This window comes from Truncatella angustata, assembly GCF_020726525.1.
Source record: "Truncatella angustata strain MPI-SDFR-AT-0073 chromosome Unknown BKA67scaffold_2, whole genome shotgun sequence".
NCBI lineage: Eukaryota > Fungi > Ascomycota > Sordariomycetes > Amphisphaeriales > Sporocadaceae > Truncatella > Truncatella angustata.
In genome coordinates this window covers 861540-886124 of record NW_025763382.1, presented here as the reverse complement: position 1 = coordinate 886124, position 24585 = coordinate 861540, and the positions used below count along the sequence as shown (strand labels likewise).

Below are 24585 nucleotides of genomic sequence, written 5' to 3'. Positions count from 1 at the left end.
TGTGATTTCGTTGTCATAAGAGTTGTGCTGTAAATCATCTTCAACATGCGAGATATAAGATGTGGTCGGTGTAAGAACCAGCCGCTTATCGATTAACATTGCCTCGGAAGCCGTAAAGTGTCTTCGATGGGGAACATATTAACAATGAGGGAATAAGATGGACGATGGTGTATTTCGCATAAGTCCTGTAGACGTCTTATTCAAACTATGCAAAACCAACCAGCAAGACATCACTATATACTCAGATAGCTCGTGCGTCAACTGCCGTATTTGTGTAATGTCTTAGGGAATCCACACTCGTCCAATTGTGACCAAGGGGTAACTTTTACAATATTTCATGCATGCCTATGTGCTTCCACGACACCTTTTGCGTCTAACAAGCCAACGCCCCGGCCAACGCCCAACGAAAAGTAAAATCCGTCCTTGAATGCCGTGGCAAACATGAAATCAAACGCCGCCATGCAATGCAGTACTTTTCTCTACCGAGTGATCTTTGCTGACATATCCCAAGGGTTGTGCTAGAAGTCCCGGAAAATGCCAACGAGATCATCCAACCTCCAGACCTGACCAAGGAGTTTACTCTCTATATCAAGGAACTCGCGGTACTCGTTATAGATGTCGCCTCTCAGTTTTTCTTCTTCCATTCCCTGTACATCCTTGCGCTCCACGACAGAGAGCACGTTCTTCTTCTTTCGTCGTTCGACATCGAGTCGCTGCAGGTGTCGGGACATTGCCTTGTAGGTATCGTCGAGTATGCGCATCATGGTGCGCTCTTGGTCAAAGAACCACAGGAAAAGAGTACGACTAGCGGTACGATTGTTGTCACGAGGGACTTCTTGTACTTCCAAGAAACCATGCAGCTCCATTTCAGTCATCTTGAGATAGACGTCGCTCTTCTTCATCAATGCAAAACCAGGCAAGGTCTTATCGTCGATCTTGCCCCTAGCCCGCAGGATCTTAATGAGGCGTAAGCCTTGTCTCCCAAAAGATTCCTCGATTAGCGCATCGATTTCGATGAGCTGAAGCTTGGGCATCAGAACCTGAAAATCGACCGTCCACTCGCCTGACTCTCTCGTACCGCAGTGACGAACAAACCCGAGATTGCTTTCAGCAAGAACGAGCAGGTGCTGGCGCATCTGTTGAATCCGTTCACCTTTAGAGGGAACACGTTCGGCAAATTTGACCTTGGCCTCCTTGGCACCATTTTGGCTGACCTTGGTGTCCTCTCCGTGGTGCCCATTTAACTGAATGCCGTTCGACATGTGTACATCGCCGTTCGCTTCCTCTTCATCTGATGACTCGTCGTGATGCTCTTCGTCGGCATCGTAACCCGGTGCGTTCCGCTGGAGTTTCTCCGCATGGGTAGTGTTGATCGCGTCGGCGTCGCATTTGCCGATCCCGGAAAAGACATCCACGGAAGGTTTGAGATATTCGTATATCTCCATGGTGGTAACCAAAGGGGCGCTAGGTACATCGCCATCCTGATCTTCTGTATCCAACTGGCAAGATGTGATTTTCTTGCCGAGAGCGGAAAGCATGGCTGCGTAGACCTGTGCTGTGACAGGCCCGATGGCATCTTCGGCGTAGTGTGCCAGCTTATGGTTCCGAAGCTCGACCAGGCACTTCTGGTAGTTAACACGAAGAATTGTGTACGGCTAGGCAATGAGTTAGTATGAGAGACAGCACTTGTGGTACGGTACACTAACGTCAATAATATCGTCTCTATTTATGGCAGAGAATCCATTTGTTCGAGAACCGTTGGCGAGTTTTCGCCGTTTTACGGCGGAGAGGGAGGAATAATCCGGTTCAAGCCTGCGCTTCAAATCTTTGCTTTCGTCTAGGAGCTCCCGCCAGTGCTGCATAGTCTTGGAATTGAATTCGTTCTTCTGCTTTGTACCACGCAATCCCGTAGGATACTCTTTCATGACTTCACGTTCGATCTCGGCGCGCACGTCCTCGGGTGTCTGGAGCATCCTCATGGTCAATGGCTCGAGAAGACCGATGGCGATCAAGTGTGCGATAAGTTCAAAGGTTCGCTGCGACTGTTCGAAATCGTCGTCTATCCCTGCCGAAGCCTCGGTGGTGCCGTTAGCATGGCCGTTCATGTGCGCCTTCCCATTTGCTGCGACATGGGACCTGAGTTGCATGAGCGCGGACACCTTCATATGACCGTTGAGTATGACTTGGTGGACTATGTCCCTCGCTTCTTCGCCATAGCCGCGGTGGATGGCATCGAGAATCTTGCCGGTCCGTACGAGATTGTAGGCGACGTCGGGTCTTGCCTCATATTGTGTAACAAGTGTGAACGGGTCAGTGTGGTGGAACAGAAGGTTCTGTTGGATGAGCACCTAAGGGGGATCCGAGGTCAGTATCGGTCTATATGGACCGGGGACAAAGATGGCCTCGAATAGATAGGTGCTTGAGAGCATAAAGGGAACAGCCGAGAAGGCCCTGGGAATCGCATACCGCTAGACTGTGACGGACAAGGCGCTGGTTCATGGATGTGCCCTGGCTAAGCTGCTTGATATTGGCTCGGCCTTTGGAAAGGAGTATATCGAATATGCGCTGGGCGGGTTGTTAGTCAACTGGCCGGCGGCCTAGAGGGGGCGGGGAGCTGGGACTGGGACATACAGAAGGCAGCTGGCCATAGAGCTCTTCGATGAGCAGAACAGAGAGTTCTGCCGAGTTTTTGGTCTGTCAACGGTGTTTGTTAGCATCGGGTTGAGGCGGTTGATTGTTGGGAGCAGAGGTTGACTCACGACGAGCATGGCTGGTGTGCTTGCGCCAATGCGCCTTTGCGTGCCGGTGACGGAAAGTAATTGGGGATCGTCGATGGGCTTCTAGAGATCCTCTCACGAACCCTAGAGCCACAGGTGCTACCTTGTAGTCATTTGCTGAGGGACAAGAGTATTCCGACGTTGCTTTGCTTTGCGCAGGACAGTCAAGTTGATGTAGCTGGAGGTATAGGTATCTTGGAAAATTCACCTGCAGGCGAACGCAAGGCTAGTCTGGCTGGAGGAGAGAAATAAATGCTTTGATGGTGGGGCAGTTTTCCGCAATGGAAAAGAAAAAGAACTAACCTGATGAATACCCTTACGGTAGCAGTTAGTTACGTACTGTGCAGCGCATGTTGCACAGGCTCAAGCGCTCATGCGCAGTTCGTGCTAGTCTAGGCTCGACTGAGTACTAATAGTTCTGGTGCTCATGGTTGTTGCTCGACTCCAGGCTTGATTGGATACTATGGCACATTGTCAGTGATACTGAATAGAATAAATACATGAAGAAAGCATTGGATCACGATTGCTTTATTGTGAGCAACATAAAGAATACGGCGTTGTCAAGTAGGACATGCTAATAGGCGTTCGTGCATCATGCTAACAGAGTACAGTACGGATCCGCACTGAGAGTCAAGTTGAGTACCTATGTACTTAACCGTGTGTAGTCCATCATCAGACTCACAGCTATTAATCGCTTGGAGCATTGAACACGACATAAAAGTAAACAGATGAACTATTCCAGGTCTCCCAGCTAGAATTGGTGCAATGCAGATGAAAGGTCATTGAATAATCATTTAGTAGCCATGTTGCTGGCTCGTTTCATTCTTCCATCGTAACCGACTGCTGCTCCGGAACTTATTCTTCAGGTCCTAGACTACAGCACTTAGTATTCCCAGCGTTTCAATTGGCCCAGATTGGCCCAAGCTTTCTAGTTTGCACCCGAAAATCGCCCTGCTGCAAAAGTTGCTCAACTCCAACAATTGCCTTGACAGACATCACATCGTCAATTGTCGACGACACCCCCCCTTCAACATGTTCTCCAGGACGGCTCTTTCGAGAGGTGCCCAGCTGGCTGCTCGTCGCCAGGCTTCCAGCAAGCTTGCGCAACGTGGCTACGCTGCTGCATCCTCCGCTCCCGACTCTCACACCTTCGAGACCGCCGATGTAGCCGGCGTCAAGGTTGCCGCCCGCGACTCTCACGGCCCTACCACCAGACTGGCCATCGTGGCCAAGGCTGGAACACGATACGCACCCGCTCCTGGTTTGACCGCTGCTCTCGAGGAGTTTGCTTTCAAGGCACGTTGAACCTCCCCCCCGGCCACCATCGAACCATCGCCCGGATCCCCTGAGCCGTGAGCTAATTAGGTACCACTACAGAACACCACGAAGCGATCCGCCCTGCGAATCACCCGAGAGAGCGAGTTGCTTGGAGGTCAATTGCTCGCATACCACACCAGAGAGGCTCTCGTTCTCGAGGCCAGCTTCTTGCGCGAGGACATCCCATACTTCACCGAGTTGCTCGCCGAGGTCATCTCCTCGACCAAGTACACCAGTACGTCTAATCCGCCCATTCGCCCGTGGACTTGCTTCATGCTCATTGACATATCTAGCCTACGAGTTCCACGAGGATGTCGAGCGAATCCTGCACCTGAAGCAGGCCAAGCTTGGCAGTGACGTTTCCGCCCTCGCCCTCGACGCGGTCCACTCCGTCGCTTTCCACACTGGCCTCGGCTCACCACTGTACCCATCGCCCTCTACTCCTCTCAAGAGCTACGTCGATGAGCACAAGGTCGCCGCGTTCGCCGATTCCGTCTACACCAAGTCCAACATCGCTTTGGTCGGTGATGGCGCCACTACTTCCGCTCTCTCCAAGTGGACCGAGCAGTTCTTCCAGTCTGTTCCCTCGTCCGCATCTTCCTCGGCCAGCTCTGCTTCGACGACATACTACGGCGGTGAATCCCGTCTGGCTCACGCTGGCGGAAACACCCTGATCGTTGCTTTCCCCGGTTCAAGCTTCGGTTCTTACAAGCCCGAGGTTGCTGTTCTTGCTGCTCTGCTCGGTGGACAATCCAACGTCAAGTGGTCTCCTGGCTTCACCCTCCTCTCCAAGATCGCTGCCGCCAACCCCGGTGCTACCGCATCGGCAAGCAACCTCGCATACTCTGATGCTGGTCTGTTCACCATCCAGGTCTCCGGCGCCGCCGGTGCTGTCCGCACCACCGCCCAAGAGGCCGTCAAGGCGTTGAAGAGCGTCGTCGAGGGCGGTGTTAGCAAGGAGGATCTTACCAAGGCCATTGCCAAGGCCAAGTTCGACGCCTTGGCATCAAGCGAGGCTGGCATCTCAACTATCCTGGCGGCTGGCTCTGGTCTTGTCCACTCTGGCAAGCCTTTCCAGATTGCTGAGACCATCAAGAGCCTCGAGGGTGTGACGGCAGAGAAGTTGAAGACTGTAAGTGCCGCTTTCATTTACGAACATGTGATTAATGCTAACTCGACCGTGTCTAGGCTGCTAAGGCACTTGTTGACGGAAAGGCTTCGGTTGCTGCTGTCGGTGACCTGCACGCTTTGCCATATGCCGAGGAGCTTGGTCTTAAGGTATAGACTGGGAAATTGGAGTAGGACTTGTACCAACAATTCAGCTCACTGCTGTAGAATCGAGACCTGTGCATATAGTAAATCTATTAGAATTTCATTGCTTCTGACATGTATTCCGGCCCGCTTCAGTAAAACTGCCCTGTGAAGGACCATGCCGAACCTCTAGATTTCGTAAATCTGTCCAGAAGCATTCGGCTTGTCAGGGATATGTCGAATACAATTGACTTGACGAGAAGGACATATTCATGCGTCTTCGCAGGCGTTGTTGAAGAATACCCGGTATATGGAGTTAATGGGTTTGGCCATATGACCGTACGCTGCCGGGCAGGCTAAGCGTCACGTGACGGTAGAAAATCAACCGGGCCCCCAGCCAAGTTGAAAGCCGAGCTAGCAAAGGAGCAATTCACTTCTCAATCAATACTATCCCTCTCAGTCACGCAGAAAGCCAGAACCACAGTCAAAATGGTGTTCGCCTGGAAAACCGCCGGCCTTAGGTGAGTCAATTGGAGATTGAACTCACTTTTCGCTCCTCCGACAGCCCTATGCAATTGCCGGAGCTCCTGCTAACTGGACCGTCCGAACAGCTACAACCGCTACCTTGCAGTCGCTTCGCGCGTCGTGCGCCGAAGCCTGAAGGAAGACAAGAGAATCATTGCCGAGCGACGAGGAGAGTCCGACTTGCGTTTCGCAAAGTGGTCGGTAAGTGCAGAGCGGAGCGGATCAGCTACACGACGGATGGGCAGACACTGACGATTATCCCTCACGGACAGAACGGCAAGATGGGCGACGTCAGGAACCTGGCGGATGCCAACGCCGCTGCCGCCAAGGAGGCCGCTGGTGCCCCGGCTTCATAAACGAATCGAACATAGGGAGCGATGGCGAGAGGCTCACATGAGCTGAGATGGTCTGGGGAAGAAAGCATTCTGCTACGGTGGACGGGAGGAAGTTCGATGATCGATGGGTGCTGAGTTACAGACCAAGCCCGTGTACAGCTGTATAAATTCCACGAAAAATAGACCTGATCTACCATTGAAATCTGCTTTCTCACATACCATTGACCAAGTTGAGCGTTGCGAACCTGCAGCAAGTAGACGCTGCAATGTTGCACACTAATTCGGCAACCACTGAGACCCGCTGCCAACCTGTAAATTCTCCAAGCCTTGAGATATCGACGTATGAAACCTCATTTCGTAATCAACTGCTGTCCGGTTTTTTTTCCTCACTACGACTCAACAGAGCAGTAGGATCATGCATTTACTTCTTGCTTGCGAATTGCTCGGATGCTTCCATTGAGGGGTGCCAACTTCTCGAACGCTCGACTTCCAAGCTTGTAGCCTTTCGGCGGGGGCCCTGCTTTTTAATGCTCAACACAACAACTCGTTTGCTCCCATTCTGAGACCTAATGTGTGATGACCACTCTCTCTTCCCCTTTTTCCCAAATCCCAAAGAGAAGACCATAAACGGCTTTAGTCATTGCCCGCTTCCAAGTAGCCTGTAGTCTACAGCCTACTTACCCCAAAGGGTACGAAGGAACAATCATCGTGGGTCCGGCGACCCGAACTTAAACATGGAGCAGCAGCGGCGCCCTCCAAACCCGCCTTTACTGCCACAGATCGCTTCTCACCCAGGCATCATGGCGACAGATATCACTGACAGGTTTTCTTCGGCTGTAAAGAGTATGGTAGCCAATGCATGTCATATATATAACCGGGGGACCATGCGCTAACCACTTAACGCCAGAGCTGGCTCCTGGTGAACTTGTCAAAGATGGCTACTTCACCCTTTTCGAGTCCGTCTCGGCTCTCGAGGTGAGCAATTCACGATGAGAACAAGCCCTCGGGTTCCCATGCAAGCTAACGATAATTCAAGATTATGGACCCAAAAATGGACAGCGGTTGTCTTGCGGATGGCGAGTCTCTAGATGAAGAGTACGACGTGACGAGGAATTTGCTGCCTCAGGAGATTCTCGGCATCATAGATCAACTGCTTTGTTTGGAGGTAATACAACTTCTTCGGCCTCTTTCAGCACGACAACATCTGACATTTTCCCCTTACAGATGGCTTGGCATCTTGGCTATCCCCTGTCTCAGACTCTCTTTACGAGTGTTTACCTGGATGCTCTCATGCAATCAACGCCGACAACCTTGGAGGGAGTCAACTTTGATAGAGGCTTGGAGGTCCCCAAAGAGAAGTCGCCCTTTTTGTTTGTTCTAAGAGCATACTGTGTGGGATTGCTCAAAGGCTGCTATTTCGTGAACGAACTTGTCAAGGAGGAATTGTATTATGAGGTACGTTCTCCCAGACTATTTGACAATGCTACGACAATGCTAATGAGAAGCAGGAGGAAGACTTTGTAACGAACACATACGATCGCAATATGCTTTCGGATGTCTCCTTGGGCCCGATCCACGATATGCTTCGCAATGCACGAGCGGATCTTCGAGCCATGGGCAACTCATTATCCAAGGAAGTTCGCGAGGCTCTGGATCTTCGTCTCGAGTTTAGGATAGCATTTCTTCGCTCCCTGGAGCTGATAGGTATTCCCAAGGCAAACCCGGAATCACTGAAGACGCCATGGATTATGATGACGGGGCTGTTGGAGCATCTAAGAAAACAGCACTCTCTAGGCACACCAGTGCCTGAAGCATTCAGCACGAAGATGCAGCGAAAGCTGGCCAGCACGATGCCTCCTCGTCCTATTGTTCAGTTGACGTTTGAAGACACATATGCTCATTTTAAGCGAATGGCTCAAGATGGCCAAGAGGCGATGGACATATTGAGATATTCGGACCCTCAGAGCCTCATGGTAAGTGTCTATTCTGCGTTTATACCTTATTCACTAATATGCACAGACCTTTGTTTCATCGTTCCAAGCCAAGAAACCTCAGCCATTGGTTATAATCAGAACGCTGATGCAGAGCCTCTTATTCAAAGAAATGGTTGTGCTAGGGTCATATAGCATTCGCCACATATTAGATCATGATCTCTCTATTGTGTGCCTGCCTAATGCGCCTCAGATGGATCCCTCCAACGACTCCATAGAAGTTCCGACTGATCCTCGCCATCAAACAGCTGCTCAGATGGAGATCTTCCGCCAGCGCGTCGCCGAATGCTATCTTGACCTTTACAGGATATTCTGCCAGAACCGCTGTCGAGTCCGACGAACCCTTTGTCACAGTATTCAGGAATGGGATCTTCTTCAGGCTGATGTAGAAGAGATCGATAATTTGCTACAGATCAACCTTGACGAGCAGATGCACACAGCAGCGAGCGGGCCAGTTGGCTATTCACTGCCACTTTCGTCGTGGGCGTATCTGTACAAGCTCCGGCAGATGGAGTGGATCGTTCAACTTGGCTTCGAACTATCCACGTATCAAGTCGATGAGTTGGCAGGAATGTACTGGTACCTGAACTATGTCGCCAAGACTCGAGCTCAACACGGCGACCGAATCAAGACCTTCGTGATGCGATCCATGTTTGAAGCTCGGAGTTCAAAATCATACAGCGCGGCCAAGGAGGAGAAGTACATGAAGTCCATGTCCTACATCCGGGTCACCATGCTCGACGCGGCCTGCACCTGGGAGTTTGCCGACGGGCTTTGCTGCCTATACACGGTGCTCCAACGTCTCGGCCTGATCAGGGCTCCACCGCGGCCCTACAGTGACGACCTGCTCCGCTACGAGGTCCGCATGAAGCCCTTTGTCAATATCGGCCTGCCGCAGCTACCGTCGTTTGACGATTTCACCAAGGCCACGCAGCAGCCCGACACGTCAATCGCTGAGCTGCTCAAGTACGCGGACAATGCTGTCGGCGGGGCGAAGAAGGGCTACGAGGCGCTGAGCAAGATGCAAGAGCAAAATACCTTTTCGGTTGGTTGCCATGACAGGTGGTTGACCAACATCAAGAATTGCCAGAAAGCCACGATATTTGCTGGCATTGCTGTGACCGCGTTGCAGAAGGCGATAGAGAAGCTTGGTGATGGCGAGGACATAGCTGGGGAGAAGTTGGGATTAAAGGTTGAGATGCCTGAAGAGGGCAATGGATATCACGACTGGTGGATCGTGCCCAAGGTCGTACCTTCTGCTTGATGGAGGATTGTACACACATGGTGCCGTTGCCGTCAACATAAATAGAAGAAAAGTTGAAATGAAGAAAGTAAAACACGACTAGTAGGATGGACAGGTCCTCATATTCGGGTATAAATTAACCAAAGCAGATAACATCAAAAGACGTCTATGGCATTCGCATATCATACATAACTCCTATGTCCCAACGATGGGCCATCTTCCCCTTTTCTTCTACTTATTGCCACAGCGCCAAAGGGCTGCATCTCGGGTCACTGTGCCATTCCGATCCAGTGCATTGAGCCTCCCTGCTTGAAGTATATGTAGTTTACACAACATACCTGCCAGAAAGCCTTCAAGTTATGCGATCGACTTCTTTGCAACGCTGGTCCTGAGCTTGACAGTCTGCTCGTATAGCACATCCTTGAAGGCGAAGAGGAAAGCAGCCGTCAGGACACTCTGGGTGACCTTGGGCGCGATGCCCTTGTACAGGCCCTTGTACCCACTCTCCTTGACGATGCGGGCGATGGCCTGGCCCATGCCCTCGCGCCTCCCGTCGGCGCCGTGCGCCGCGACGTGCGCCTGCGACTTGACCGTGATGTACGGGTAGGTGATGCTGGTGGCGAAGAGCTTGCCGAGCGCGCCGAGCACGAACGCGACCCCGGGCGTGATGTTGCGCCGCTGCCGCCGCTCCACCACGTTCTTCATCTGCTCGAACAGAGTGTACTGCAGGATCGGGTTGATGACGAGCACGAGCGCGGGCACCACGCCGCGGAACAGCGCCTGGGGCCCCTCGTCCCGGAGCAAGGCCAGCAGCGTCCCGATGGTCGTGGGGCTGCTCTTCTTCCCCTTGGCCTCCGGCGCGCCCGCGCCCTCCTTCTCCTCGATGTCCTGCTTGCGCGTCGTCACGCGCGTGTTGACGACCCAGATCGGGTTCGTAAGGATCACGGTCGCGGACCCGGCGAGTGCCCCGGCGATCATGGACTCGACCGTGGTCAGCTTCTTGCTGGCGCGCCCGGCCTTGACGGCCGCCGCCTCGAAGAACGCCCGTGTCCACTCGTACCAGTAGTAGTACACGAAGTTGGTGACGCTGATGCCGAAGACGGCCGACTCCAGCCCCGCGTACAGGCCCGACACGCCCTCGCGCGCGATGATGCGTTTTACGGCCGTCAGGAACGGGGTCTCGGCGCGGTTCGATTCGACTTGGGCTCGTGTCGAGAGCGTGATTAGAGGGTATCTGGCAGGATGCTGTTGTTTTAGTTGGCTTGTTCCTTGTAGATCCAAGGTGCTTCGCCGTTTGTGGGGGGTGGGGGAGACTTGAGTGGTTAAGATAGACTCACGTCAAGATCATAGACAGGACGCCGCCTCCCGCGCCAGCGAGGGCATGTGCGACGTTGTCATTCTGGGGAATGACGATGGGCTTCGAAGCTGTGGGCGCCATGGTTCGTTTGCGAGTGCGACAGTATACTAACGAGTCTTTGATAGAGAGTTCTCAATCGGGGGCAAGGAACATATGATGAATTGTAGGCAAGCTCGTCACTGTTGCGCTCATATCCCAAGATGACTGGAAACAATGAATAAAGAACTCTCGCAGATGATCTCTGGTCGGTTCTTGGGGAGTTTCAATCGGACCTCGGCTTCGTCATGCTGCTGGGAGCCGAGTGCTAGCGGGAGCACTTGCAGTGCGGGGGACAGGGAAGGGGGAGGGCCTGAGGGCTTATCAACTGTCTTTGGATGGCATGGATCTCTAGGATACTCATATTCATGCTAATAATGGTGGTCCCCTTTTTCACATGTCTACAGACGCGTGTTTGATGGCCCTTGTTCACAGCTCCGAATATGCTTGGAATGCTTTAAGGGGTTGCTTGCTGTAGCCGAACAAACAATGCAGAAAACGCAATGCTCTCGAGTATACTGGTAACTCACTCAAGAGACAGGCCTTATGTCTCACCGAGTCGCACTAAGGCAACGTCGATACCGTGTAGCTACTTGTCCGTCACAGCTATAAAGTTAATGGCGTCAGGAGCATTCAGAAGGGTCCTACAATATGGAACGCGGTGTGGATTCGCGGTATCTTTGCATGTAGCCTCTTGGCCTTCGCTTGCCCGCATCGTCTACAAGCACTAAGGTTAGGTATGTTCAATGTAGGCAAGATTCTGCGTGTATAGGTAAAGGAGCAGGTAGGAATCGGCAATTGGTAGAGCTGGGTAGAATGAAACAGCAAGCTCTCTACGTGGAATCGTACAATCATGCAGAGATATCAACGTCATGGTAAGGCTTTCGCCCACCGAGGGAAGCAGTGCGAGAAAAGTGTGGATTGCGATAAACTGCGAATACCAACCAGCCACCGCAAAACAATCAAACACTCGAAGAAATACTCATCCCACAAGGCACACTGTGCTTGCCAGGCTCTCGTTTATTATTACAGACAGTAAAAACCGGTTCGAATCATAGGAGTTCCTTTGAAATTCATGGGTATCTGCTTCTCGCTTAGAGGCACAGTAGAGACAGGTGGCGACGATCATAAAAGTAATCGCCCTAGTGAACGTAGAAAGTCGTGGTTTGATAAATTACAATTCATGAGACTTATAATCAAGCTACTCAACCAGGTCCACAGTGACCAAAGTTTGGGATAGACTTCTTAAATTCACTGGTTTGCTGGTTATAAGTCACGTGATGTATATAAATAGAAGAAGCATCCGAGAGGAAAGGGTCTCCTCCCAGACCACAGCCCCCCCTGTTAATGCAGGAGTTACCTATTTTTAGAGAACAACATGTTCCCACGACACGATAATTCCCTTCAGTATTTCGCCAATCTTTGCGCATCCCCTTCTAGTTGACATGATCTCGTTATCGGTCAGGCTCAAAGTGATAGAATTGTGCACATTTTACGCTGCACCCATGGCCTGATAGTCGCTTGTTCGTCTCAATGGCTACCCTCGGCAACTATTGATCATAACGCGTTGGATCTCGGTACTTCCTCAATCAGCAGTGCACGCTCTCCGGCAAAGTTCCAATTCTGCGATCTACGAGTCCCGTCGCGCATTTTGGGGGAACTAGACACTTTTGGGCAAAGTAAAGACGTTCGACTGGCAGACGTAAGATTCTTGGACGCTTGTCAGCTGCATCGACACCTCACGTGGCTATAACCTTGCTATAACAGCACGTGTGGATCCAGTTCATATCAAAGATAAGACCACGACGTAACCTGGCTACGCAAATGTCAGAATGGCAATTCCTATGCCAGCAATGACTGGCATACACCCAACGCCTCCATCCTCGGCCACGAATATATCGGGCAGACCAGACTTGCCGGATAAGGACATCAGCAGCACAACAATCGAGGATGCCTACGTCAATTTCATCCTTCACTGTAATCCAGGAGTCCCAGTTGAAACAGACACCAATGTTTTGGCCGAAGCTTTCCGTGTTCCTCCAAAGAGTGATGGAAAAACGTTTAGCACTTTTGTCCTGTTCGAGTTAATAAAGAAACTCCACGTCAAAGAGGTCAAGACCTGGGCTGATTTGGCTGTAAAATTGGGTGTCAGTCAACCTGATCCAGAAAAGGGCCAGAGTTCCCAAAAGATCCAGCAATATGCCGTGAGGCTCAAGGTAAGTCCAGCGCAATGATGGAATGCCCACGTTACTGACTTATGCAATTAGAGGTGGATGCATTCAATGCATATCGACGCCTTCTTCGACTACCTTGTTGGCAATGAGCACCCGTACTGGACACAAGTTCCAACGGATCCAAATCCAGTTTGTGAAGAAGGAAGAGATGGTGTCCTTGCTGAAGATGACATGGCGTTAAGGTCGCTGTTGCCAGAAATCAGACCGAGGCGCGGGCGACGAAAACCAGAGGATGATTTAAACAAATCTCCGTCACAGCGACCTAAGCTACAGTCACCGAGCCTTAATATCGATGGCACCAATTCAAGATCAAATTTCTCTGAGTCTTGGACGGCGCATCCTGATGGTCAGCGTACCTTCTTGTTTCCCCCGACGGACGAGGTCAGATCAAGTATCTTGCCCGGGTCCAGTTCCGCATTTCCATGGCCGTCTGAATATAGTCAAACACCTATGACAGCATACCCACATTCGGCAATGACACCAATCAATGGAAACGCGTTCTGGCCAGATGAGCCTCGCTCTGCAATCACACCCTCAAAGGCGAAGCAACTTGGAAGAAGGCATGGCGCAAAAGTTGTTTCTTCGGCCTGGCGAAGTGCCAGCTCCAATAGCAGCGGCAAGACACGTGGGCGGCCGCCTATAAATCGTGGTTTTGATAGCCCATTGTCTGCCGCTCCAGATGGCAACAGGGTGTTTCAGGCAACGACCTTTGACAAAGACATCCCTCAATCTGCCATAGTTACTTCTACACCCGCTTTTTCTGCTCCAAATGCTCCAGCTCCCACTTCTGCGCCTGTATCAGCCCCGACGTCAGCCCCAACCTCCGTTCCTACACCGACATCAGCAGGGCCAACTCAGTCGGCACGACTTGGACGGCCTGGGCGGCTTTCGCTCCAGGTTCCAGAACGGCAGGGTGGGAGTGTGCGACTTGCAACGCCACCGCTGCCCGTCGTGACAGTCAATGGGCAGTCCACAGTCAGTGCAGAGGACAACAATGATGCCTCGGGCGAACACAGTGGCCCAAATCTTGCAGGTGCAAGTGCGTCACCTCAGTACAGGGGGCCGGTAGCATTGGTTCCCAATACCAATGGGGTCACATCGCAGATTATGAGTAGGTCTCTAGATGAGAGTACGGTCAACATCAACGAGGTTGAGAGCCTATTTATTTCGGAACTCCTGGTTGCCAACTGGCTCGATGCTAGTGGCAATAATATTCCAGCCTGTGATTTCGCCGAAGCCGAAGCCATAGCCAAGGTGGTGATAGGAAATATGCAGAAGCAAGCCCTCACACCAGAGACTTTCCTTCTTAACTTGGCGGCACTTGCAAGCGGGAGTGTACTACAGAGAGGATTGAAGGCCACGATTACACGAATCGAGGTTGGCCCTACTGCTAACAAATATACTTGCAAATGGGGCTTGCGCTATGGTGACCTGATTGGTAACTTCTCTCTGACCGAGACTGTCCCACATATTGCGTGGAAGCGTGAGAGCGGCAATGCTAATATCCCGGCATTCGATGAAGTGAAGGAGGACCACGCAGCTGCGCTACATTGGAAGAAGAAATATGAGGATTTGCTGCATGCTGTGAAAATGAACCATCAGCAAAACACAGACTTGAAGATCAGTGTTATCGAGTCTCTGAAAGAGTCAAAGTGAACTCGACGGGTTGTGGGACTGTGCAGTGCTATGTTTCGTGGTGCGCGGGAAGTTGGGAGTCACTTATGCTTGTCTATGGATACCCCTTTCAAATAGCGGATGCAATGTCCGCGCTATGGCTTGGATAGCAAATTATCAAGCTTCGTTTCAAATAATTATACTTTGGATCTCGCCAGAATTGGTGAAACGAAACACTCCAGACTCCTGCGGAGACTGCCTGACATGAACTGAGAAGTAAAACACTGGCCGGTCCCAGCTCTGACAATTTGGCGGCAGTTCGACGAGCTGATAGCTCGCCGTATGAGGCTTGATGCTGCATGGTGACTTGCATTGACGTTCAAAAGCACGACCACTGTGCCATCAGGTCAGGTAACCCCACGACGGAAAGCACCGCCAGAACCACTGTCACAATGGACAGTTTGATCACGTAAATGGATTCTCCAATTAATGGCAGTGCATAAAAAAGTATAACTAAAATGCTATTTAAACACGTGCGGGGTTGGCACTGGGATTGGAAATCTGTGCCTGACGATATGTTGTGCCGCGTTGAACAGATTTCAGCCCTATCAGTTCCGAATCCAAGACATTTCACTTTCCCAGTTTGTCTCACCTATACCAAGTATTGACCGTTACAGTGCACCCCACAATCCAAATTTTCTAACCACTTCGGACTAATACAGACAGGCTCAAACCAAAAATGCAAAAACATACAATACAGGAAATTCCCCAGTGGTCACTCACCTGAGTATTAATCCAGCGCTTCAAGGACATACCTACCTGGTGAAAAGGGATCATTTCAGCCACAGCTTGTGACACGGTAACATGTTGCCAGCTCGTCATGCTAGGGGGTAGATCAACTAGTCCGTCAGAAACGCTACCCATTTCAGGACAATAATAGGCATATTACCGTTGTGCAACAGTTCTTTCAAAGACCTATAGGCTTACCATTGTTAGCGAATTACGTATTAAAACTTGGCTTCTTAGCGACAACATCCCCATTTATCACGGAAGCTGCTCACTTGATCCGGGGCCAATCATGATATATATTCTGACACCGAGGAAACCTTGTAATCATTTAAGAATTTTTTATACGGTTGGATTGCAAGATTTCAAGAATCAATTTTTTATAGTAATCAAAATATTGACGAAAATCGATGTATATATTATAGTTGCCAACTCTTTTCGACGTTAAGCTTAACGCCTTAAAAAAACCAGCCTTGTTTGAGTGCTTTCTTGAAGTCTATAGACAAGAAATGTTGTATTTAGGAGATGTCTGATCTGTGTAGCTTTGCGTGCGAACGCGTAGATATTCGTTTTTCGTCCGTTGTCACGATTAATAGACCACCCTAAACGACCAGATTGTAAGTTCATACCCCCCCCCCTCCCCCCCCTCCCTTTCGGGTGATATCGGGGCAGTGGATAGGGAGCAAGTATGTAGCGCTATCCTGTTTTCCCCTAGTGATCTTCTAGTACCAAGCCATTATACTTTAAAGCATAAAGAAATCGTTGGATAGCACCACTATACAGCTCGACCCCATAACTAAACTATTGACATGCTCTCCCTAACGTTAGTTTTTCAATAAACTTTTTCTGTTTAGATACACATATATTGCTATTGATATCTCAAATAGCGACTTTATCGCTAACGCCATGTAGAACTGCAGTTGCTAGTTGCAGCATATTTCTGCCTCTAACTCATGCTTCATAGAACCCCGCCCGTGATCCGCCACGAAGACTCCTGGCATATCCGCGCGGACCATTTCGTCCCTTGATCATACTAGGTGATAAGACAGACCGAGTTGATTCTTGCGGGGATTATTAACGATGCGATTGTATCCGCGTCACCCAAGGGATTGTTGCCTCGGCGATTCTAATGGGCGTAATCAAATTCGCGAGCCGGATAGGCAGCCAGCATGGTTAAGGGGCAGTAATAAAGGCCATGTGTCACGGGACTGCGTTTCGCATCCAATGAAGACGCGCCCCGACATGGCTCTATAACGCTGCTTAATAAAGCTCGCCTGGCCAATAATTCAATCTTGAGTCTACCTACCTACATAACCCGTGAACGGCAACAATCCCGTCTGATTAAGCTTTGTCACTATGCGACTCGTAGTTCCTCATTCAAGTTTGGTGGCGCGTTATGGGTCGGGTATGACTTCAATTCTGTCGAGTAGGAGTCCATAAACACGACGTCGTATAGGATACGACAAGCATAGGGAACTGGGCAACATGGCGCAAGCAAAGACCCTGTCGACAGGCTGAGTACAACTTTGTCACACTTATGGAAAAGGTGATGTTGACTAAGGAACGAATTTGAGAGGTGTTCTCAATGTATTGTATACGATCGCTCACAAACGCAGCGGCTATAACCACAGTTAATAAGAATATAAATATCCCACGACAGTTAAGGTAGTCTAGCGAACCTGCCTTGGCAACCCGCACCGAAATTTGCATTACTATAAAGATAAGTGATGACGGACTTGGTCATTCTCATTAAAGTTTTGAGATCATAAAATACAACGAACTATGCTAACATAAATGCTTATTCCACGTTCTAGACGGCAGGCTCGCCGAAATCGGATAGAGTAGTACAAAGTGAATGGCTAGCTCCTCATTTGTTCTCACTCATCTCTAGTTCTGTCGTCATTTCTTATAATTCCTCATCTATGTAATGTTCGATTGTATTCTTATTTTCGTCTTCAGACTATATTAATTTGCCTTAAGAATTCGTTGCTAAAACGTCCTTTTCTTGGCTAGGAATGACCTCCTCTATTTTGAAGCTATTAGCACTTTCTGTATAAGCATGTGCTACGGTAAACTTGCTGAGTCCAGCTAGACGTGGACTCTACTATGACGGTGTCACATGTGGTTCATCTTCTAACTCTTTGGCCGTAGCGATTAGTCGTTGTGTTGTGGATAACGGGATGACTAAGATAGTATAAGTAAAACATTTGAGTTAAGGGTCCTGAGGAGCCTTAAAGGACTCTTGATTTTTTTTTATTACCGGATCGCCAAAGTATCAATCTCCTCTTTCCCTTCCAATGCTGCTTTGTAGTGTGATCCTAGGAGGGGCTGTCGCTCTAGGCTTAGCAGTAATTGATAGACGCGCTGTCACAGCCAACGAGGTGCTAGTGTCAACAACATCTTGTAAGCTAACGTTATTTCCTCTTCCTTCTTTTCTCGAAAAGGGTTTTTTATTTATTTGGCCTTGATCGAGGAATCATTGTCAATCTCTCCTCCTGTGACCATGGGGGTTTGAAACAGAATTGTACTACTAAAAGCATTGCAATCGACAAAGGAACGGTTGAACAAATGGGTCCTGGTCATCAATCCAAGGGCTGTCAAGGCTGCAAATTCGAAAACCCAAGGTATGTTACTTACGTATGACCCAAAAATTCCGGGAAAAGCTCACTTGTTCTGCCTCGGGCGGTTGCTCGCCAGATTTGGAGTATTTACCCATCTCGCGTCACGATGTGCTACAAAATGATCCATTCTTCTGGTTTTCCTTCACACCATTTTCCACCCCTTTTCCATGCAACCTGACGTTGGCTACGACCTCTAAACATTGCGGTATCCCATCACGCACAAGTTGCTTCTGTGTCGTAGGTTTCTGCAATCAGCAGGTGACAGACCGGCATTCATCATGAGTTCTAACCTGGCAGGAAGCAGGAGACTGCTGCTGCCGTGACTACTGCAGAACCAGAAGCATCCGCCGATAGCTCACACGATGATCCAGATCCACATCACCCTCCGATGGTAGCATGTTTTTTCAATACTTGCACATTGCATCATTCATTCGCTGGCTCTACATTATTCAAAGCATTAAAGGTCCAAAATTGAGTCTACACGTCAAGGCAAAATGAGTACTACGAAACTTACGCGGGGTTAGTTGTGGCTTGTGCGATCGGGCAGAATTGTGACTCGAAATGCTGACCTTGAGTGCAGTCCATGTGTGTTTAACGTAGCTCTGAATTGCATCATTCGTGTCATACGTGGCCAGATGGGTTACTCACTACCTTGACAGGCAGCTTGATAATCTCAGATTCGGATGTCCTAAACCGGCTACGTATAAGCCATACATACAGCCAAACGGCAGACTGTTCTGTTACATTTAGCTATCAAATTTATCAGGATTTAGAGGGGAAGCATCTGCAACTGTGCGTGTAACAGTGCCTTGTATAAGGGCTAGAACCGCGACATTTGATGCTCAACTGTCTTATATTACCCCTCCATCGAGAGCATTGGGATGTAGTGGATTTTCCACTCTAGCCTGAGAAGGTATTCACAAGATTTCATCTCTGGTGCTTCATCTCCCTCGACACTAGCTTATGGTTCGTGGAGGCTTACTTGGGGACAGGTCCCTTCTTCATGCTCAGCGGGTTCAAATCCAGTCTTAGACTAATTTCATATCTAGTCACGACATCGAACAATCACCGCAAACTCACAAAATCCCTCGACATGGTTGTACCGACCGCTTCGGGTGAATTTATCGAAATTTAGTCCAAAAAGGACTTAAAAAAGGTATTTTGGATACCGCCATAGTTGGACCAGCAAGCCATGACCAATGGGCGCCGAGGATGGATGAGCTCGTCAAAACAGAAGCTGGCAAAACATTCGTCAAGACCGTGGCTTCAAATTCATACGGCAAGGAGCTGGTCAGAGAAGCAACTAAGAATGGGTGCAACAAATTTCTACGTGAAACGACCAAAAATGTGACCCAACACGGGGGGTTTGCCTTGAACGTCGTCAACGATATTCGACATACATGCCAGGGTGATATGTCCGTGGGGCAGCTTTTCTCGAAGACGACCGCCAATACCGCTTTGTTTTCATCCTTGATGGCATGTCCAGGTCCGTCCCGAAACCAGTATGCGATCAAGAATTCCACAAAGGGAAAATACTGGTCACCCCTTGCCACTTTCTCGTGTCACCTCGTTGGTTGAGATATGACGGACTGTGAACTTGGAGCCCATCTCAGCCTCGATGATTTCGAGAAGCTGATTCTGTGTGACGGTGGACTCGATCACGTCGATGTACTGATTGGCGGTCTTCTCTTCGTGCTGCAAGACAGCAGCAACGATCTTGGCAAGAAACGCCAAGCTGGTTGTCGAGACCTTCTGGTTGCCGGAATCAAAGATGGTCGCAGTCTTGTCCTTGAATGAGAACCCATATATTCCTCGCGTGAGGCTCTACCAACAGATTAGCTCAGCCATCCCAGCACTCATCATGTCAGAACACCGCTCACCCAGTCGAAGAGCAAACTAGTGTCAATACCAGTCCAGGTAAAATTGCGATTTGATTGCGCCTTTTCCATCAAATAGTCGACAGCGGCAGTCTTTGCCTACAGCCAATCTCCCAGTATTTCTCCTTGAAGATTCCTAGTGTTGAGATCATACTCTGATGGAATAAAGCGCTTGACCCCAGCTGCCAAGGCAGCGTCAATCATGGGGTTCTGCGCGCCAGGCACGACGGCTGCAACTATTGAAACGGCCGAGACAACTGCATCCTGACCGGCGAATGCGGCACTCAGAGACTCGACGGAAGACAGATCAGCGCGGCGAACCACCGCGTCAAAGGGAAATACCGCGTTTGACTTTTGACGGGTCACGGCTGTGACGTCAAAGTTGGCTGTCTGGAGTGCGCTCACGACACGAGCGCCTAAAAGACCCGATGCCTTGGATTGAGAATTAGATTCTGAAGCCAGGATATGGTGAATGTGTACTTACGCCTACAACCGCGACGGTTTTGATAGTCATTGTGCGAATCGTGGGCTGGAGATTTTGAGATTTGACTTGGTGTGTCAAACAGACAGATGATGGACTGCCGTTCGCGAGAAACGAGGTATTTCAACCGTCGGGTGTCCCGATAGATAAGCTCGATGATGGAAATGCGATATTTATCAGGGTATATGCATGGTTACGGAGAAGTCGTATTGAGGATGGATTACGTCTGCAGCCAGCAAGCTAGGTTTATGGTTACTGCAACGGCAAGATTCAAGCAGTCCTATTGTGATAATATTGCCCAAGCAGCTCGATTACGCCATTTCCCAACTCATTTTCAGTACACACTGATACTAGGAACTTTTCGGGGGATATCGATCTTACCAAGACGGTAATGTAATATCCATTTGCTCGAAATTTAGTTCTGTAAACTGGCATGGAGAGACTTTTATCCAGGTTGTCGACCAAGGAATCTCGAAACCACATCTTTGGGGCAAAAGGACAAGATGAAAGATTCTCAATCACGATATTGCAAGACAGAATGGCTGGGCATCGCACGTTCAACTGTGACTGTTGTTAATAACCCGAAACTTAGCCCGCGGCTCTGGATAGAAATATTATTATCCACAAAACTGTACTGATCCTGAGTTCCAGAGCAGTCAAAGTGGATTGGCTAATAAAATGGATAAAGCCTAGCATGTTGTATGTAGAATATCACTGCATGCACATTTCGCCGTGCAGCAAGTCTGCATAACCGCAATAAGCGACTTTTGGCGCACAGAGTACCATGGATGCAATTGGATAAAACCAAAAAAAAGATTTATTCATCCGAGGCCGCTATACCGGAGTATATAAGAGGACTTTCCCCAGAAGAGACCCAAAGGTTGTGCCGTACCTGAATGTAGATTTACCGCCTGCCCGAGCAGGTCATGAGAATAGATCATAAGCTGACCACACTGGATTAGGCAGCGCAGCTCTTTAAACAGCATACCAAGCCAACCCCGCCTGATCAAGAGTTTCGTCTGCTTTGCATCCGACAAAGTCCCAACTTTTCGAAAAAGGAAAACAAACCCCTCCCCCGAAGCACAATGACTGTTGGCTTGGAGAACTGTCATACTGAGCTTGTCGAAAGCATCGTCGGGCGCTTAGACGTCACAGACGTCGGCAGTCTCCGCCTGACGAGCCGGTGCCTCCGCTCGAAAGCGTCACAGGGTCATTTCCGGTCCTACTTCCGGTCTAAGCGCGTGAAGGTCAGCAGTCCTCACCTTGAAGACTTCGAAGTCGTGACGCGGCGTGGTTCGCTGGGCTGCGAAATTCGCGACTTGACGCTTGTGGGCGTCGTGCGCGACACCAATAGACTAGAGGCCGCGGTGGAAACACGCCCAGAGGATGCTGAGAGCAAGCGCCATTTGCAAATCTTGCAGGAGCGACAGCAGGATTATGAGCAGTCAAAGGACTCTGGGTTGATTGTTCGCCGCTTGAGCGATGCATTTAAAAATATCGCGGCGAATGGCGTAGCTGGGAAGCTGCATTCCCTGTCTCTCGAAGTCGCTGAATGTCGCATCGATGCCCAGCGTCAGTTCCCTCCCACTGGCGGGGAAGGCTGGCGACTCATCTGGCAAAGCGCAGCGGAGACATTCCGCATCGTCTTCTCGGCGTTGCAGAAGAGCCGACTCCAGCTAGATCATCTGAACCTTTTCAACGGTTCTCATCTATACCAATGCAGCATTGCGAGCAACGAGCTCAGCATCATAGACTATTCTGCCGATCCACTGTCCCAGACTTTAGGGTCAGTCCGATCATTGTCTATCAGCGTTTCCGATCGGATCCTTGACATTACGCAGGCATCGAGCGGCTGGGCAGACGAAAGTGACTGGTCCGGCTCGGATGACGGGGAGGAGGAGGAGGAGGAACCAGACGTGGAAGCGCTTATGACCGATGCACGCGAAGAAAACAATTTCACAGGTCTGGCGGGCTTGATCCACGCCTGCCAGAATCTCAAAATCCTACATATACACCAGTACGGAGTCAATCGCCGTCGCCTCGATTCAAGGGTTGCCATTCCGAGCGAGCTAATTTTCCAGCGCGGCATCGCGACATTGAACACGTTGCCTCCCATCGAAGAATGTCTTCTCTGTGGTGTCTTTCTCCGTGAGAGCGATATGCTCGCCTTTCTGGAGAGGAGCTCCAAAACTCTCCGAGCACTTACCATGAAGACTGTGACTATGGTAAACGGGTCGTTTAGGCCCGTCTTTGATTACATTGCCAGCCGAATCCCGAACCTGGATCACTTGTATTTGGATGAGTTGATGGTTGGGGAAGAGCTGGTACACTTCACGGGTGTGGGGCAGCCGAGGTTCCATACTTGGGTTGGTGCACACGGAAGCAATACATTGAGAAGAGCGGGCAATGAGGAAGCTCAACAGCCGGTTCCGTATCATCTGCCCACTGGCGCACCTCAGCCTGTCGGTTCTCCTGAGATGAAAAAATGGCTGCAAGATCAGCGGCGAGAATACGGTCCGCCATAACTCGACAACAGGCTTGTATCTGTCATGTCTGTCCTCTTCGGCCAACGCTGGTGTGCTAGCAGACTAGATACAGCAGATTCACTCATCCAAACGTGAAACATATCGAGATCGACTACATAAGTAACAACATATTTTTAGGCCGGATCCTGACCTAACCGTCTACCCCTCTCGTTCGCCATCTCCAGCCAGAGCCGCCATTCGGGACTTCCTTGGTTATCCGCGTTATTATCGTACTCAAACAGCGCGACGCCCTGGTAATACTCCGTGTACGGCTGTTTCCAATTGTAGTTATAGTTTACAATGCCGATGTCGGGGATCATTTCTTTCAGGAGGGCGACTCTGATGGACGTGGTTCATTGTTCGTCAGCAAGCATCAAACTGTTCATAGTAGGGAACCTATGAATGGGGACCACAAAAAGAAACCTGGAAAGGGGACGGTGTGGGCAAGAAAAGGGAAACGTACAGCTGATCCTGCTGCGCAGTATAATGATAACGGTTCGCATCGTTGAGGTCCGCACCCGATCGTGGCGTACAGATAAACGCCCAGGTATTCACCCCCAGACCCACGAACATCTCCTTGTCGATAGCAGGACCAACTGCCCACCGCCGGTCCCCTTCTCCGCGCAGCATATTCAAAACCGGCTGAAATCCCAGAGCTGGACGATCGGGACGCCCGTTGTCTGCGTTGGGGTAGTTGAGGTCTTGCCAGAAGTGGCACTGATAGCTCAGCAGTTAGTACAGCGTCTTCTTGTCACCTTTTTGTCTGCTTTTGAGCGTACCATGTATACCCCGCGTGAACTTGCAATCGTCAGCACCGTGCATCCCGTCAGCTCGGTGTTTCCCGTCCCTATCAGGAGCTGACCCGTGCTCGGGTCGACGGGAGCACTGCTGCCGAAGCGGTATGACACGCAGAAGCTGGGCGTATCGTAGCCGCCAGCATTGCTGGGACACAGGTTGACGAGGTCTGCCCTTCCGTTTTGACCCTGTAGGTAGGTGTTGATTGTATTCTGGAGAATCGGGCTTCGTAAAAAGCGCTTGGCGAGGTCGCGCTTGTCTACGCCCGGGGGAAGAGCAACGACGTCGAGTCCGAGACTATCGTCGAGCTCGAGCTCGAGCTCGGTGAGGTTGCTGCTGCCGATGCTGTCCCCGATGCTTATGGGCGGGAGAGCGCGCGTCTTTCGCTTGGCGATGCTGCATACCGTGTCGGTGCAGGTCGAGGGGCTACAGTTTGGTTCCGGCGTGCAGCCGTCGTTCTGGCGACGGCTATGAGTGGAACCCAAGAGCGCGTTGTTCAGGTACTTTCCCAGGATATCGTCACTCTTTTCGCTACTCACTCTCGAGTCCACAAGCGCCGACGAGATGTCAGAGAGTGAGAGCACGAGGAAGAGGAAGAGCATCAAGTAGGCCTGCCAGCATTTGAAAACAGCCATGTTGCAGGTTGCCGATTTGGTTGACCAAGGTGGAATATGCTGGGTAAGTGATACGGGGCAATACGACCAGCAAATATGTCCTCTTCTCTTCTCTGGCTTACATACATTCCCAACGTATCAACTAGGTAAGTCGTGTGGTATTAGTCTATTCCTTTGTCGGACAAATTCATGCACCCGGGAAATGC

General features: G+C 50.3%; 9 protein-coding genes across 9 annotated transcripts; 5 read left to right on the top strand and 4 right to left on the bottom strand.

The window, feature by feature from the left end:
• Positions 1 to 518: 518 nt before the first annotated feature.
• On the bottom strand, positions 519 to 2768 carry BKA67DRAFT_654801 (RNA polymerase III subunit RPC82-domain-containing protein; the record flags this gene model as incomplete). The annotated part of the gene is made up of 5 exons (XM_046106620.1): positions 519 to 1655; positions 1707 to 2348; positions 2467 to 2565; positions 2632 to 2694; positions 2760 to 2768. The coding sequence occupies 5 exons, from the start codon at positions 2766 to 2768 to the stop codon at positions 519 to 521; spliced, it is 1950 nt and encodes a 649-aa protein (XP_045960698.1).
• An 821-nt stretch (positions 2769 to 3589) lies between these two features.
• On the top strand, positions 3590 to 5732 carry BKA67DRAFT_552062 (cytochrome b-c1 complex subunit 2). The gene is made up of 4 exons (XM_046101800.1): positions 3590 to 4073; positions 4155 to 4329; positions 4388 to 5226; positions 5283 to 5732. Exons 1-4 carry the CDS (start codon positions 3810 to 3812, stop codon positions 5376 to 5378), a joined length of 1374 nt encoding a protein of 457 aa, XP_045960697.1. The 5' UTR covers positions 3590 to 3809; the 3' UTR covers positions 5379 to 5732.
• A 102-nt stretch (positions 5733 to 5834) lies between these two features.
• BKA67DRAFT_654799 (mitochondrial ATP synthase epsilon chain-domain-containing protein) lies at positions 5835 to 6226 on the top strand (the record flags this gene model as incomplete). The annotated part of the gene is made up of 3 exons (XM_046106619.1): positions 5835 to 5866; positions 5957 to 6071; positions 6143 to 6226. 3 exons carry the CDS (start codon positions 5835 to 5837, stop codon positions 6224 to 6226), a joined length of 231 nt encoding a protein of 76 aa, XP_045960696.1.
• A 628-nt stretch (positions 6227 to 6854) lies between these two features.
• BKA67DRAFT_157284 (Mak10 subunit, NatC N-terminal acetyltransferase-domain-containing protein) lies at positions 6855 to 9628 on the top strand. The gene is made up of 6 exons (XM_046095146.1): positions 6855 to 7048; positions 7113 to 7180; positions 7242 to 7370; positions 7430 to 7660; positions 7714 to 8178; positions 8225 to 9628. The coding sequence occupies exons 1-6, from the start codon at positions 6940 to 6942 to the stop codon at positions 9458 to 9460; spliced, it is 2238 nt and encodes a 745-aa protein (XP_045960695.1). The 5' UTR covers positions 6855 to 6939; the 3' UTR covers positions 9461 to 9628.
• BKA67DRAFT_552050 (mitochondrial carrier domain-containing protein) lies at positions 9557 to 11090 on the bottom strand. Its single transcript, XM_046101799.1, has 2 exons — positions 10777 to 11090; positions 9557 to 10673 (listed from the first exon to the last, which is right to left on the bottom strand). Exons 1-2 carry the CDS (start codon positions 10875 to 10877, stop codon positions 9797 to 9799), a joined length of 978 nt encoding a protein of 325 aa, XP_045960694.1. The 5' UTR covers positions 10878 to 11090; the 3' UTR covers positions 9557 to 9796.
• Positions 11091 to 12664: 1574 nt separating this feature from the next.
• On the top strand, positions 12665 to 14722 carry BKA67DRAFT_654796 (ARS binding protein 2-domain-containing protein; the record flags this gene model as incomplete). Its single annotated transcript, XM_046106618.1, has 2 exons — positions 12665 to 13048; positions 13100 to 14722. 2 exons carry the CDS (start codon positions 12665 to 12667, stop codon positions 14720 to 14722), a joined length of 2007 nt encoding a protein of 668 aa, XP_045960693.1.
• Positions 14723 to 19626: 4904 nt separating this feature from the next.
• BKA67DRAFT_531727 (uncharacterized protein) lies at positions 19627 to 20478 on the bottom strand (the record flags this gene model as incomplete). The annotated part of the gene is made up of 4 exons (XM_046099421.1): positions 19627 to 19911; positions 19968 to 19983; positions 20068 to 20396; positions 20449 to 20478. 4 exons carry the CDS (start codon positions 20476 to 20478, stop codon positions 19627 to 19629), a joined length of 660 nt encoding a protein of 219 aa, XP_045960692.1.
• A 1052-nt stretch (positions 20479 to 21530) lies between these two features.
• On the top strand, positions 21531 to 22970 carry BKA67DRAFT_531726 (uncharacterized protein; the record flags this gene model as incomplete). Its single annotated transcript, XM_046099420.1, has 1 exon — positions 21531 to 22970. One exon carries the CDS (start codon positions 21531 to 21533, stop codon positions 22968 to 22970), a length of 1440 nt encoding a protein of 479 aa, XP_045960691.1.
• Positions 22971 to 23104: 134 nt separating this feature from the next.
• On the bottom strand, positions 23105 to 24400 carry BKA67DRAFT_654793 (uncharacterized protein; the record flags this gene model as incomplete). Its single annotated transcript, XM_046106617.1, has 3 exons — positions 23105 to 23309; positions 23434 to 23687; positions 23750 to 24400. The coding sequence occupies 3 exons, from the start codon at positions 24398 to 24400 to the stop codon at positions 23105 to 23107; spliced, it is 1110 nt and encodes a 369-aa protein (XP_045960690.1).
• Positions 24401 to 24585: the final 185 nt, after the last annotated feature.

What these genes read in the sequence shown, in the direction of transcription:
- BKA67DRAFT_552062 (XM_046101800.1), top strand. Translation starts at nt 3,810, where the DNA reads ATGTTCTCCAGGACGGCTCTTTCGAGAGGTGCCCAGCTGGCTGCTCGT. An exon ending in CTCCTCGACCAAGTACACCA is followed by an intron (nt 4,330 to 4,387) that starts GTACGTCTAATC and finishes TGACATATCTAG; the next exon opens with CCTACGAGTTCCACGAGGAT. An exon ending in CGGCAGAGAAGTTGAAGACT is followed by an intron (nt 5,227 to 5,282) that starts GTAAGTGCCGCT and finishes GACCGTGTCTAG; the next exon opens with GCTGCTAAGGCACTTGTTGA.
- BKA67DRAFT_157284 (XM_046095146.1), top strand. Translation starts at nt 6,940, where the DNA reads ATGGAGCAGCAGCGGCGCCCTCCAAACCCGCCTTTACTGCCACAGATC. An exon ending in GTTTTCTTCGGCTGTAAAGA is followed by an intron (nt 7,049 to 7,112) that starts GTATGGTAGCCA and finishes ACTTAACGCCAG; the next exon opens with AGCTGGCTCCTGGTGAACTT. An exon ending in AGGAGGAATTGTATTATGAG is followed by an intron (nt 7,661 to 7,713) that starts GTACGTTCTCCC and finishes AATGAGAAGCAG; the next exon opens with GAGGAAGACTTTGTAACGAA.
- BKA67DRAFT_552050 (XM_046101799.1), bottom strand. Translation starts at nt 10,877, where the DNA reads ATGGCGCCCACAGCTTCGAAGCCCATCGTCATTCCCCAGAATGACAAC. An exon ending in GTCCTGTCTATGATCTTGAC is followed by an intron (nt 10,674 to 10,776) that starts GTGAGTCTATCT and finishes GCATCCTGCCAG; the next exon opens with ATACCCTCTAATCACGCTCT.